Source organism: Neopsephotus bourkii, unplaced genomic scaffold (assembly GCF_033783945.1).
Source record: "Neopsephotus bourkii isolate Nb327-2 ecotype Australia unplaced genomic scaffold, CSIRO-AGI_Nbou_v1 NB_1535, whole genome shotgun sequence".
Taxonomy (NCBI): Eukaryota; Metazoa; Chordata; class Aves; order Psittaciformes; family Psittacidae; genus Neopsephotus; species Neopsephotus bourkii.
The window spans coordinates 330387-344621 of NW_026902011.1; the positions used below are offsets into that span (position 1 = coordinate 330387).

The 14235-nt window shown below is 37.0% G+C and overlaps 1 protein-coding gene across 1 annotated transcript in view; it reads right to left on the reverse strand.

Moving 5' to 3' along the window:
• The window catches only part of LOC133221428 (guanine nucleotide-binding protein G(q) subunit alpha), a 121093-nt gene that overhangs the window by 24883 nt on the left and 81975 nt on the right, over positions 1–14235 (reverse strand). Inside the window, exon 3 of the mRNA XM_061370303.1 lies at positions 2548–2702. Coding sequence (XP_061226287.1) covers positions 2548–2702 — 155 coding nt within the window. The remainder of the gene's footprint in view (positions 1–2547; positions 2703–14235) is intronic.

Genomic DNA, 14235 nt, shown 5'->3' on the forward strand with positions numbered 1-14235 from the left:
CAGTGATATATTCTGAAGACACAAATGTGAACTCTTACTTATGACAACAGGGAGTCTGTTGACTCCCCCTTCTTCAGACTTTGAAAAGCCATGACATAATCAGACTGTTGACTGGTAACCTGTTTACATTTGGGTTACGGTCCTGACACCCTGTAGAGTACATACTGAATGATTTCATCTCACACATCTATTACTTAAGGCAATCAGCAACGTGGTGTTGGTTTATAGCTGTCTCACACAGTGAATAGTATCTTAGAGGGAAGTGGTTTAGTGGTAAGTAGGTGGCTTAGTCATCCTGTAATTTATATGGGAAATGAATAATCTCTGCTTACCTGATGTGCTCTTGACTTTACCACACAGAAATCTAGAAACTGCTTTTAAGAACAACATTAACATCTGAACTTTGGAGCATTCAATTGCAAGGTAAGAGAATGGAATGCATTTCCTGAGCTGCTAAGTGGTTCAAATCAACCTCTAGGCTGCAGGAAGTTTTCTTTCTTAGACCCTGCCCTCACATCTTGTGACAAACACACAACTGATGTATTCTTTCAGGGTACTAGCAGTGGGTGTAAAAACATCAAAAGCAGTGACAAAGCAGATCAACAGATGACAAAGTATAGAAACATACAGGGTATATTAAAAAACAAGAGTTTAGAAACTATTTAAAAAAAAGGGGATAAAATTTAGAGGAAAAGATTTAGGAACACAATGTGCCAAAAAAAAAAAAAAAAAAGCAGCAATATAGGGAACAGACTGGAAACACTACTACTATAAAAACCACGGGAAAAACTGCTGGGAAGATGAGTCTCATGCAAGAGATGCATGAATAACGTGTGATATTGACACATGTTTAAAAACACTAACACATTCTCACAAAGTATATTGACACATGTGCTTACAAGAGACCTGGTGGACCACAACCCATTTTGGTTTATCCATCAGGTCAGAAGAAATTATCAAGACTCACAACATCAGTGGGCACAAGGGAGTTTATTCTCGTTTACTGCCTTGTGAATCTCAGTAGTAACTTTTAAGCATTTTGTTTTCTTGCTTTGGGACAGGAATTACAGACAGAAAATTCTGTTTGGGTGTTTTCTTGCTAAACATACATACCATATTTTTGGAACAACATTCCTTTAGTTTTTGCTAATTGCTTTTATGGGAAAAAACCCTACCTGCAAGCACAAATATAAGGGAGGACTTTCTAAAGACTTATACGCAGTGATTCACCATTCTCATTTAAAGCAGATTTTGCAGAAATCCGTATTATAAACTATAACAGATTAATGTTACCAAATCTGCAAAAACTCATGTGAAATTGTCAAACAAGCTGAGCTTGAAAAGTAACCAATTAACTAGTATTTGCCTGGCAGTTTGCTTCTACAGCTTAGTGAATTATTCCTACTATTTCTAATAAAAAAGATACACATGATGACAATTTAATTTGAACTATGTCAAAACTATGGTATTCAGCACAATCTGATCTGAAGTAGCATTAGATGACTATTTCCTCCTTTGGAGAGTAAGTAATTCTATTTTTGTCCTCTAACACACACAGACTACCTCTGTGTATTTCAACTTTAAAAATGGCATCACATCTTTTGTGGAAACAAAAAGTTAGGACCTAGAAATTTAAGAAATCCAAAGTGTAAGACAAGCTTTGTTTCACCTTCCACTTATGCTTGCTACTTGTTTCAGTAAGGAAACAATATGAATGTACATTGTCAGTAACTTGTTTCTTAAATATTCACCTTTTATGTACCCTACAGTTTTTCACTTTATGTAATATTCTATTTATTTTCTTAACACTAAAGAACAAAACACAGTATTGTACCTTTATGGGGAAAGTGAGAATCCAATTAAGAGAGATCCCACTGTGCTTTGCACTACTGTGCACCAAAGCATGCATACAGAAATGATAAAAATGATAGGCTGGGAAGCTAACAAGCACACAGGACAGCAAACTGCATAGGATAACAGGAACCTATGCATAGGGCAAATGTGGCAGAAGAACATGGTGTGGTGACAGCACTGGAGCAAATCAGAGAAGAGCTACATCATGTATCTGTTGTTTTTCAGCTGACTAAATTGCATCAGCAAGATACAAATGAGTTCATCTTGACTAAATCACATATAAAGTCTTGTGCGAGGCCAGAACCCTCAAACTACTCTGCACAAAAATGTCACCCCAGACCTCTGATTTCCAGCTTGCATTTGTGAGTGTATGTCAAAGGACAGTAAGGGCTTGAACACGTGTAAGAAAAGAAAACAATACCATCAGTAACTAACCATCCCTAGTTAGAATCTTCAGATGATCACAGACTGACACCCTGCAAAAAAACCATGGACATAATCCTGAACTAGGTGTACTCCTCCCCTCAAAGTGTCCTCTAAAAACAATTTATTAAGTGTATATTCAGGTATGGTTGTGCTGCATGTGCATACAAATATGTAAACAGATGTATAGTATAAGAACCTAAAAGGTAAAAATTACTTTGTTAGAAAGAGAGAATGATACATTGTTTTTTGTAGCCACCATGTACTTACTATTTAGTTGAATCTGACAACTGATACTCCCGTCGTCTATCATAACACTCCTGAATTCCAGGGTCACTCCATAAGCTTCTTATTGCATCTACATAAGGATTCTCAAAAGTTGACACCTTCTCTACATCGACTTCTCGAACTAACTGTGCATGAGCCTAATTCAAAACAAACAAAATAGTAAAATTTATTTCGTTTTCTATGTTTGCAGATAGCTCATATACAGTGAATGGGATTAACAGGACCAATTTTTCATACTGGCCGTAGCACCAAGATGTATATCTGATTTGAAAAAACAAGTACCACAGAGAAGGCAGGGAAGATGTAAAAACAAGACAACCTCAGTTCCTGAAATAAGCTAAAACAGGAAAAACCCTTACTTTTAAATGTAAAGTATACAGATCTCAACATGCATCGGCATATTACTTACTTTTCATGCTAAAAGACACTGCTAAACAAAATACCTAACATCCATTCTACCAGTGAAACCACTTATTAGTGATGGAACCTGGGACACTTGAACAACATATAAATAGAAAAGACAGTAAACTTCCAAAATATTCAAAGATGGGTATTTTAATAAAATCTGTATCCATGTGAATGAACTTAAGTGATGATGTAGGAAGAAAACATTATTGTTGATTTATTGGGGAAGACCTTAAAGACAATGGTGAATGAATGAGAATAAATAAGAGCACTGAGTAAATTACAAATGAAAGATGATAAAGTGTGTTCAAAGACAAACAGTGTTAAATATGGTATTATGACAGAAAATGAAGTAATAAACTTGGGTTTTAAATAAAATATGCGTCCTTATTTCACACTATGCTTACCCCAATTCAATAATATTTCATTAAAAATTTCACATTATAATATCTATTTAATTAGGATAATTTTGAAGAAAGCTTTAATTTTTATATTTTCAGATACAATCTTAAGAATATATATATACTTTTTAAATGATGACTAGTTAACCAGCATGACAGATTCAGAATCTGATGGCAGGTGACAGAATGGGAAGGAGAGAAGGAATTTGCTTTTCAGAGAAACTGATAAAAAGATCTTAATGTTACCACAAGTGTAAACAAAGTTACCACTGAAGAAGAAAAGCAGGATTATTAGAAATTGTCTCTAGTTTCAATCTGCACTATAAATTATGGACCTTCTTGAAAAGTAACATACAAAATTAGGGGGTGCTAACAGGAAATAATCCCTAACAAAACCATCTAAATACTTAGAATATTGGTAAAGCCTGTGGAGTCAGAACTACCAAAGAAATACAGCAAAATTATTTCCAATTTGTCCTGGCAGTACTATGTACAAAATTTGGTAACAAATACATGAGCACATGTATCTGTCTAGAAATAAATACCTATGCAAACATACATACAAATGCAAAGAAGACAGCAGATGGAAACTTGGTCTAGGAAATAAACTTGAGGGATTGAAGTCTCATATCAAGTCTCTGAGGTGATGACACAAACCTCTTTTTTTATTGTAACTTAGGTAAAAATATATTGAAAGGACTGTTGTTATTTTCTAATAAATTCATCCTCTGTTTACACACATACAATCCTCACCCTTTTTTGACAATCTAGGAGAATGATGCTACTACTCATTACTAAACAGTATTATGCTGCAGTAGGCGTTTACTCAGGAAGAAATAAACCCCTCCAAGTTCAACATGAAAAATGTGTGTCTTTAGGGGTGAGTAGAACATATGTTCTCCATTATCAGAGCCCAAATCTCCAAAGTCCTAACAAAGCATACCTTCTTCCTGATCATGTCCATGGATTCCCAAAATGTCTGACAAATCATTAAGAGTCATTACCTTTCCACAGCAAATAACAAGAAAAGGTACTACTTAGTAGTAATCACAAGCCCAATGTTCTTGTGAAACTGGGTAATTTTTTAATTATCTTCTATCTTATCAAGCTTAGTTCTGTACTCTTTTGCCCGTAGCACTTCCAAAAGAATGATGCCCTGAATATTTTCCCACAGCTTGTGACAAACTCATAAAATATATTCAGGCATTTGTTTTTGTCCTGAAGTCTGAAATTACAGTTAAGTGATATCAAAATGCTAACAGAACCAAAAGACTAAATTATTATTCAAAAGCTTTCATTTTAAATCTGTTGTAAGTATTTCTCCAACAGTTCCCTAAACATTCTATAACAGGTACTCAAGTATTCTACCTTGGTAGATGACAAGATCTTAAAAGGTAATTGTTTTATTCAGCTACTTATCTCGACTTAATACTACATACTTGTCCCAGATCTTGCATTGGTTTATCAGTTCTGTATGCTCTGCCATACAATTAATATGACTTTGCACTGTGTGACAAAACTCACAAAATAAACTATGATATATGCCAAGAAGCTGCATCCATAAAAAAAATGATTCACCTTTTTAAAAACAAACATTTCTTCAGTGCTTCTGCTTCCTTGGGGTTTTCTTGGACAGACTCAATGACCACTTGCACCCTACCAATATACTGCTCTTCATATCAGTGCTGCTTCTCTTAAAAAAGTAATACCCCTTCATATAGATTTCAAATCTTTATTAATCTTCAGCTATGCCTTCTTGTTCCCAGAGCTACTATACTTTCTGTAGACAACAATTTTTCTTTCATCCAGAGTCTTTGCAAGGCAACATCTTTTGCTGTATTTCAATTTCTGGTGGCAGACACAAAGACAAAAATACAGGAACTCGTCTATTGGTTTAATTTTTCTCTCCATTTGCCTTGATACAAATCAGAAGTTATTCTAGCGAAACCTTTTGAGACAGAAATGCATAAATCTAATGCAGAAGAAGAATCAACAATGTACAATGTGTGGTGCTGCTATTGCTAATTACTGAAGTTATTTTCCTTCCATTAATATAAATAGCAAATTTGGAACTTCTGATATTAGCATACAAACATGGCAAGAAAAATAAAAAAATAAATCTAAGGACTCATTAATTCAGTCCATGCAACTACAAATGCTACCGAGCACTTCTCAGTCTTTACTAATACTTTCACTTTACCCAAAAGTTTACATTTTGGGAGTGGAGACAAAAGGAAAAAAAAAAAAAGTCAAGCTTGTTCCCCCTGAAAAAATTGTACATTTTTAAGAGTTCTCTCTTTTGAGACACCAGTAATTGTTATCAAAGCATTAAAAAACCACTAACAAAACCAAAACCCCCAAACAACAGACAAAACCAAAGGAGTCTGTAAGTACCACCAAAATGAAACTGGTCATTAAAATGTAAGTCCTAGTGCATATGCAATGTTCCACAAACAAAATGTAGATGATGAAGACGGCTTTTCAGTCTTAATACACTTTTTACATCAGCAGTCAACATTTTCCACAGCCTTTTGGGAATAAGACTACCTGCAATGATTTAAATGTTATTTGCCAGAAATCTTACAAACACACATTTCATTCTTTTTAGCAAATCACATCTCCCAAATTTAAGAGATACTTCAATGTTTTCTACAAGTATCTTAAATACTTGTAGAATAACAAAAACAGAATTTGGGGAATAGTATTGGATTCTAAAACCAGGAAGCCTGAGAAGATACCAAAATAACTATAATTTTTCCTTTTTCATTCCCCTCATAAAACTACTGCCAGTGTTAAAAACTAATTCTGAGCTTTGCTAGCACTACTAATACAGTTTTATGCTGGTGTTTCTGCCAATATTTTTCTGGCCACAACCCATTAGTGTAAGTACGCATTTTTTTTTTTTATCTCTAAGCTTCATCAGTTTTGTTATCATCTTCTTAATAAAACACAGCTTTCTTGACATCTCTGATGCGTCTTAGGGACTAACTCGGCCAGCCAATGGGACTGAGCCTGTATTCTCTCCGTGCATGCATGAAACATTTTGAGCCTTACCACAGTGGCCACAATCAATGTAGCAAGCACAGGAAAAGGTTCGTATTTTTCTATTCTTTTTGATACAGCCTCTGTAATTTTCCCAAATCAGCACTCCAACCTACCAGAATTATTTATATGAGGGAGGACCAGGCAGAAATACTTGGTCTATTTCAAAACAAATTCCTCTAGGATCTTAAATCCACAGGAGAAAGCAATATGCTTGAGACATAGCACGCAAAGTTGCTTTGTATCAGTGTTTTCTCTAGCTGATTTTAAGATGCTTTTTTGCTGTTGTTTTGGGGTTTTGCTTTGTAGGACTCAGAGAAACCTTGGGAAGTAGCTAAATAGCCCTTCTTGAAAAAAAGGTGGATTACTTCTCTTGCTGTTAACACAGCATGTGAAATATAATGAAGTAACTAACTTCTTGTCACCCTAAGCAGATTCTCTTGCAAGTGTTAAGAGACATGAGTCATGCCAAAGGAGAAGACAGGCATGGCTCAGTGTGCAATTTAAATGCAGAATCCACATCTTCATAAATATACTTTGTTACAGTTATCCTACTATGCTATACTGAAGTTTCCAATCCTCTTTTTATAAATGAAAAGTTTTGATAGCAATAACATAAAGGGTTTTTTTTATGTTAAGACAGAAGAGTAAAAAGGTATCTGATTATCTTGTATCAGTCCTATCTGGTAACTTACGCAGCATGAGTAACTGTTAGAAAGTTAGCTGAGTTAGAAAATTTAAGTATATAGTTTTCCTGTATGAAACATGAGATGCCCTCCTATGACATGGAATATATGCATTGTCTACTTAAGGAAAGCTAAGGTATGGTGCAACTAAAGCAGCATACTGTATATACTGTTTATAGAAGAAATTGATCTGAAGAGCCCAAAGCTAATACAGACTCATTCTGCTATGGCAAATCATAGTATGGAGCAACAAAAGGGTGTCATTATTTTTCTACCTACTGTCGAGCCTTCCTATTTTCCATATATAAGGTTTAGGTTACCTGGCTATCACTGTTAAGCTGTTGCCTAGCAAATAAAACCAACATAAACCAATGATTAACATTACTGTCACTTTGAAAGAACATCTAATTCCACGTCACAGCCTGAGTTACCACTTTTATCACTATTCACACCTATTGTAATACTTCCATCAACTGAAAGAACTTCTTCAGCCAACATTTCTTGCAATCAACATTTACAGAACAATACAGATTTTCAAAACAAAGGTGACAACAGAAAAACATGTAGAAAAACAGAAATGAAGCATCCATAAGCCATTCCCTCTCTACCAAAAGGACAAAGAGGCAGATGAAGTAAGACAAATAAGTCCTTCAGTGATCTCATGTAACTTCAACTGTTAAAGCATTCACCATATTTTCTTCTATGAGGAATGCTAGGTTTTGGATATTCATCCTGATTTTCTTTCTTGTTATTCTAAGCAGAGAAATTTACAAAAACTCTGGTAAAATAATTGATAAAGCCAGATCCAATATGATAAAAATCTTCATTAATTCATATCTCTAAGAAAACAATACTGACTTTTAAGATGTTTGTGTTCTGTAACATGCTATTTTAATCTGAAGATCTCAAAACTGGGTTACATCACCAAGGCCATCACCAGCAGACATAAAGACCTGCACTTGTCAGGCCACACCTGGAATGTTGTGTTCAATTTTGCTCCCCAATATACAAAAGAGATGTGGATAGGCTGGGAAGGATCCAGAAAAAGATCACAAGACTGGACAGCCTGCTATATGAGGAAAGGCTGAAGAACTGGGTTTGTTTAGCTTAGAGAAAAAAAGGGTCAGGCAGACCTTATCACCACGTTCCTGTATTAAAAAGGTGGCTAACAAAGAAGACTAAGACTACTTTTTGCAAGGAGTCACCTGGAAAAGACAAGGGATAATAGGTACAAGTTAGTCCTGTGAGATGCCTGTTGCACACAAGAGGAAAGTTTTTCAAAGAGAACAATGAGTCATTGGAATAATCTCCCCAGGGAAGTGTTGCAGCGTTGGACACTTTTAAGATTCAGCTGGACAGGGTGCTGGAACATCTAGTCTTGGTCATGCTTTAGCCAAGAACGGTTGGACTAAATGATCCTTGACATCCATTCCAACCTGGTATTCTAAGATTCTGCGAAAACACTTCACAAAGGTCGTAAGTACCACCAGGTGCAGTTGCTTCAGATTTTCACAACACACAGGTTAGCATTCCAGTGGTGAAAGTGTAATCATATTAGTATTCAATTAACACCAGTTACCGCTAGATTATTATTACATTTGAGACTAAGATTCAGTCCTCTAGGAGAGACTAAGTGTTTCCTTCAAATGGTAACACCTCTTCTGTAAGTGTTTATAACAAAGTTACTGAGAGAGTACAGAACTCAAGTGTCTATATCACAATAAACAGCTCTGCTCTCTGGCTCTGTAGGACTACATTAACTGTGGTTAGGATTTGCACAAGACTTCCTTTCCTTAATGAGCTGATATTACACTACTACAAAGTACTTGCTTGCTTTAGCTCTTTTTCGTACATTTAAATTAAGCTGGGTTTTACAAATTTACTGAAAGTAATAATTCACAGAATCACCACATGGGTAATTATGGAACTCAGGGAAAAAACACGTAATGCCAAATACCCATTTCATCTTTCCAGTTACAGGAGGAACTAAATCAGCCACCTTTTTTCTACAAAACACATCAGTCTTCAGAATGAAATGCTAGCCAGACCTCTGAGGAAAAGATCAACCAAAAACGCATAAAGTAGTAAGGCTGCTTTCTCTCCTCTACAGACTTTGTACAGAGAAAGAATGTCCACAGATCATCCCAGAAACTTGGAATGCAGAAGACTGGCCTGTCATCTTCTCCTGGACAATTCATGACCCCACACAAAATGGAGGGATAAAGCAACCAAAAAGCACAACATGTTTTCCAATTGCCTAATTCACGATTAACAAGCAAGGTCAGGAAAGCCTGTGGATTCACTACAAACTGTGGATACATAAGAATATTACAATAAAAGACACAGACCTTCTTTTCTCTTTGTTTTGTTAGCTTATTTATTTACATGTCCCTCTCCTGTGAAGAGAGGATACTTCCTCTGGAATGGAGGGGATAAATACCCCAAAAGTCTGATGTTGTCAAAGGCTACTGTTGTCCTATTACTGAATTGAATTACGAGGCAGAAATTGGTAGTGAGTCTGAAATTTCTCTCAGAAAAGCTCTGCAAAAGGTCTAGCAGACTGTCTAGCTGACAGGAAATTAGAAACCAGATTAAATAGCAGAAACTTTAAGAAATAAGTCATCTGCTTGCTGCCAAAGGCCTGAAATGGTGGTTCTTCTGGGAAGCACTCAAAAGATTGAACTTTGTCCTGGTTTCAGCTGGGATAAAGTTAATTTTCTTGCTAGTAGTTGGTGCAGTGCTGGGTCTTAGTCTGAGAACAATGCTGATAACACACTTATGTTTTCACTTGTTGCTCAGTAGTGCTTACCCTGGTCAAGGACTTTTCAGTCACCCACGCTCTGTCAGTGAAGATGCTCAAGAGAAGCCAGAGGAAGCAGACACAGGGCACCCGCGCAAACTAGGCAAAGGGTATTCCATATCACAGAATGACATACCCAGTATATAAACTGGGAGGGAGACACCCGGAAGGCCCAGATCGCTGCTTGGGTCAGGCTGGGTATCGGTCGGTAGGTGGTGAGCAATTAGATTGTGCATCACTTTATTGTTTCTTTCCTTTGGCCTTTCAATTTTGTATTCTCTCCCCCTGTTACTTCCCTCATCATTATTACTTATAGTAGTATTACACTGTACTTTAGTTACTGAACTGTTCTTATCTCCACCCATGGGATTTATATTCTTTCGATTCTACTCCCCATCCCTCCCAGGGAGAAGGGGATGGCTAAGCATGCAGCTGCATGGTTCTGAGTTACCAGCTAAGTCTACGACATAATTTTAGTGGACCAATGGGCAATGAAGGCAAAAAATTATAAAAAGCTACCTTATGTTTTGTTATACTGTTATTTGTTTTTGTTACTAAAAGCAGCTCGCTGCCTAACTTTGTTTAAGATGAGGTCACAAGACAAAGTAGGAAAAAGAGAACATCATCAACACATTTAGAATGGAAAAGTAAATAAAATAAATCTAGTATTGCTTTTCTTAGCAATGTCTTCAGCCTCTCGATCACACTAGGTAATATACAAAAGAATAATGAAACTAAATTTTCAATCTCATGCATGAAGAAGGTTCAAATTTTCTGTGCAGTTATTTTTAAAACCTGGGACCTAGCTGCACAGCATATTTCATAGAATCATAGAATAGTTAGAGTTGGAAAAGACCTTAAGATCATCAAGTTCCAAACCCCATGCCATGGGCAGGGACACCTCACACTAAACCATCTCACCCAAGGCCTCGTCCAACCTGGCCTTGAACACTGCCAGGGATGAAGCATTCACAATTTCCCTGGGCAACCCCCTTTCCAGTGCCTCACCACCCTAACAGGAAAGAACTTCTTCCTTACATCCAATCTAAACTTCCCCTAAGTTTTAACCCATTACCCCTTGACCTATCACTACAGTTCCTAATGAAGAATCCCTCCCCAGCGTCGTTACAGACCGCCTTCAGATATCAGAAGGCTGCTATGAGTTCTCCACACAGCCTTCTCTTCTCCAGGCTGAACAGACCCAACGTTCTCAGGCTGTCTTCATATGGGAGGTGCTTCAGTCCCCTGTCATCCTCGTGGCCCTCCTCTGGACTTGTTCCAACAGTTCCATGTCCTTTTGATGTTGAGGACACCAGAACTGTACCCAATACTCCAGGTGAGGTCTCACAAGAGCAGAGTAGAAGGGCAGGATCACCTCCTTTGACCTGCTGGTCACACTCCTTTTGATGCAGCTCAGGATATGGTTGGCTTTCTGGGCTGCGAGGGCACACTGAAGCCGGCTCATGTTCATTTTCTCATCGAAACTGAGTTCATTTCCAAGAACTGTATATGCAAATGTCCAAAATTAAAACATCCATAAAACTATGAAAACTCAGAGCAGGGATTTGAAATTGCTCCTGATCCAAACACTTTTAATTGATAACTAAATGGCTCCCTGCCCAATATGCCATGCGATTTTCCTGCCTTTATTTTATATTACATGCAGATGCAACTCTACATGTTCATGAACACAAGCCTTGTATGCTCCTAGCTAAAAAACATGGCACAATTTACATTAAACATCTCTAATTTTGGAATGTGCTGTATTTTGTTAAAACATACTAAGACTTATTTATTTCAACTAAGTATTCCAGATTTGAACTACAGAAAGACAATGCCACAGTAACTTTCAATAATCCCAAAGTTTCTGGTGGGTTGTAACCACATGATCTTTAAGGTCCCTTCCAATCCAAACCATTCTGCGGTTCTGTGAAAATATTTCCAAATTTAATTCTAATCTGTAGTGACAGAAACTAACAAAATCATTTCAGATTTCAACCAGCATAAGCAAGAACTGGCAATAAGATCTCACCTCAGATCAGTTTTTGTAGCTAACATGAACTATCCAAATTACTGTTGTATCTATGAGAAGATAGTAATACCAACATACTGTTTTCAAAAACACATTCAATCACGTATACACAATCAAGTTTTCAGAAAAATATCCATGTCCTAGGTTGTCTGGTGGGTTTTTTTTTCCTTCTTTTTCCTGAGGACCACTTTTAATCTGAGATCTTCAAATACTGTGCATTAATCCTACACATAATTATTGTTCACAAACATAAGAAAAGACATCACTATTTCTTGAGCTAGCTAAATCAGTTCATACACACAGAGCTTCTCAGTGCTACTTCAGCTGAAACTGCAGGTAAGTATCCCTGAAGTACTGCATCGAGCTTACATGTAATAAATACATAGGTGGCACGTGGTATACTTGCATCTGGTAAACTCCAAGAACCTTGTAACGGTAACCTCACTCAAAATACAGTCTGAACCCTAAACCCAAAGTCATCAAAATACACTGAGGTATCTAAACTGGGTGAGTTGATCTGGTTGAAGATGTCCCTGCTCATTGCAGGGGGGTTGAACTAGATGACTTTGGAAGGTCCATTCCAACCCAAGCTATTTTATGATTCAGGTGGTATGAATCGGGCAGGCTTAGAGCTGTTTTTTTAACAGCAGTGAGCAGAGAACAATGTCAATCCCAGAGTCATGGACACATTTTCCATTTCACCAGGGCTCCTCACCTTGCGCATGGTTCAACACCATCTGTCTGAGAAGCCTGTCATCAGGAAGCAGTATTTAAAGTACTGGACCACACAGTAACAACAACAACAACAAAAACACCTGGAAACCAGAGGGGTTAAAAAAAAAAACCAAACCAAAGAACCGCAAGAAACAAACAGAGAGAAGAATTCACCTGCCAGGCTTTCTAGAGAGACTTCTCAAGAAGCTGGGATACATCACTGAAATTTTTAACGAGTCCTTCCTCTACTTTATATGCCTCACGGGTTTTAAGAGGTTTTATTGTAGGCTTCATGTCCTAGTGCATTTTTTTTTAAGAATGATACTCAATAGCAGTAGTGCAAATAATAACAAGTTTTTCCTTAGTAGTATTTTTGTATAGTGGTACAGCTGAATTTATGAAGACAATGTTATGCAAACATGACATGCTGAAATTTTCATTCAATTTCCAAGCAAATAACGGGCTGTACTTCATAGTCCTGCAAGAATTCACTGCCTCAGTCAACCACTGCAATGTAACAGTATGTGTTTTAAAAAACATAAAAGGATAATGTTTCAGTATCTCACTGAAGAAGAGTACAGATGCACAGAACTCCTTCTGAGCCTTACTCCTGTACAACGCCTAAATTAAGCCTTGCACTATAGATGTTTTTGGCTCAGATTAATCAGCTTTGCTTGGCTTTATGAATTCAAATAGCTAGAACTTAGACTGCATGTCTCTTTACAGAGTATAAGTTATGGCCAGTTGATTCAAACAGTTCATAAATTCACCCACCCCATCCACTTGCTACATAAAGAAATTGCAGAAGTTTCACTGCATTTCCCATCTACAGAAGAACCTATGGGGGACATAGGACAGGCACAAACAAACAAGCGGGGGGGGGGGCGGAAGCAGTGCAAAGAAAAGTATTTTGCCTCTGTATAGTTAACCAGTCCTTTCTCTTTTTCTTTTTTAAAGGAGGAGGGTGCCCTCTGCTGACAAATACATAACAGCAAGAGCAGTTTTTTCAAACTGGTATTTCTAGAAATACCGGACAACTGGTATTTCGAAAGGGAGGGTGCCCTTCAAAATAATGAACAATTCCAGCAGGAACTTTCTGCTGCAAAAATTGAAACTAACTTAAATGTTTACATTACTGCGTTATCCAATCAATGAAGATCATTTCATTTTTTTGGAAGTAAACTCTGAAAATGAGCTTCAGACTTACCCTAGGCATGCAAAGCTACATGATACCCAAAGGCCTACTCCCTTTGGGTGCTTTTGTTAATCCCTTTAGGTCTAGAGTAAAGAGTTGGCAGGACTGAAGTAAGCAGCAAAACATAATCACAGATAAAAAGCTGTTCTTTAGAACTGGGTCATACAAGAATGATTTTAGCTCCTTAAGATGCTGAAGATAGAAACCCAACATTATTTTCTCTAGAGAAACCACAGACATATTATACCACTGTGATGAGTAACTATTTGAAACATGCCTTGAGGGAGAATTAAAAAAAGTTTCATGCCACATCTGACCTCAAAAAGTGATAGCTTCTTTATAAATCAGGTACAATCTCATTCCTAGAAACACACTGTATTTCTGCTGGCTCCAAT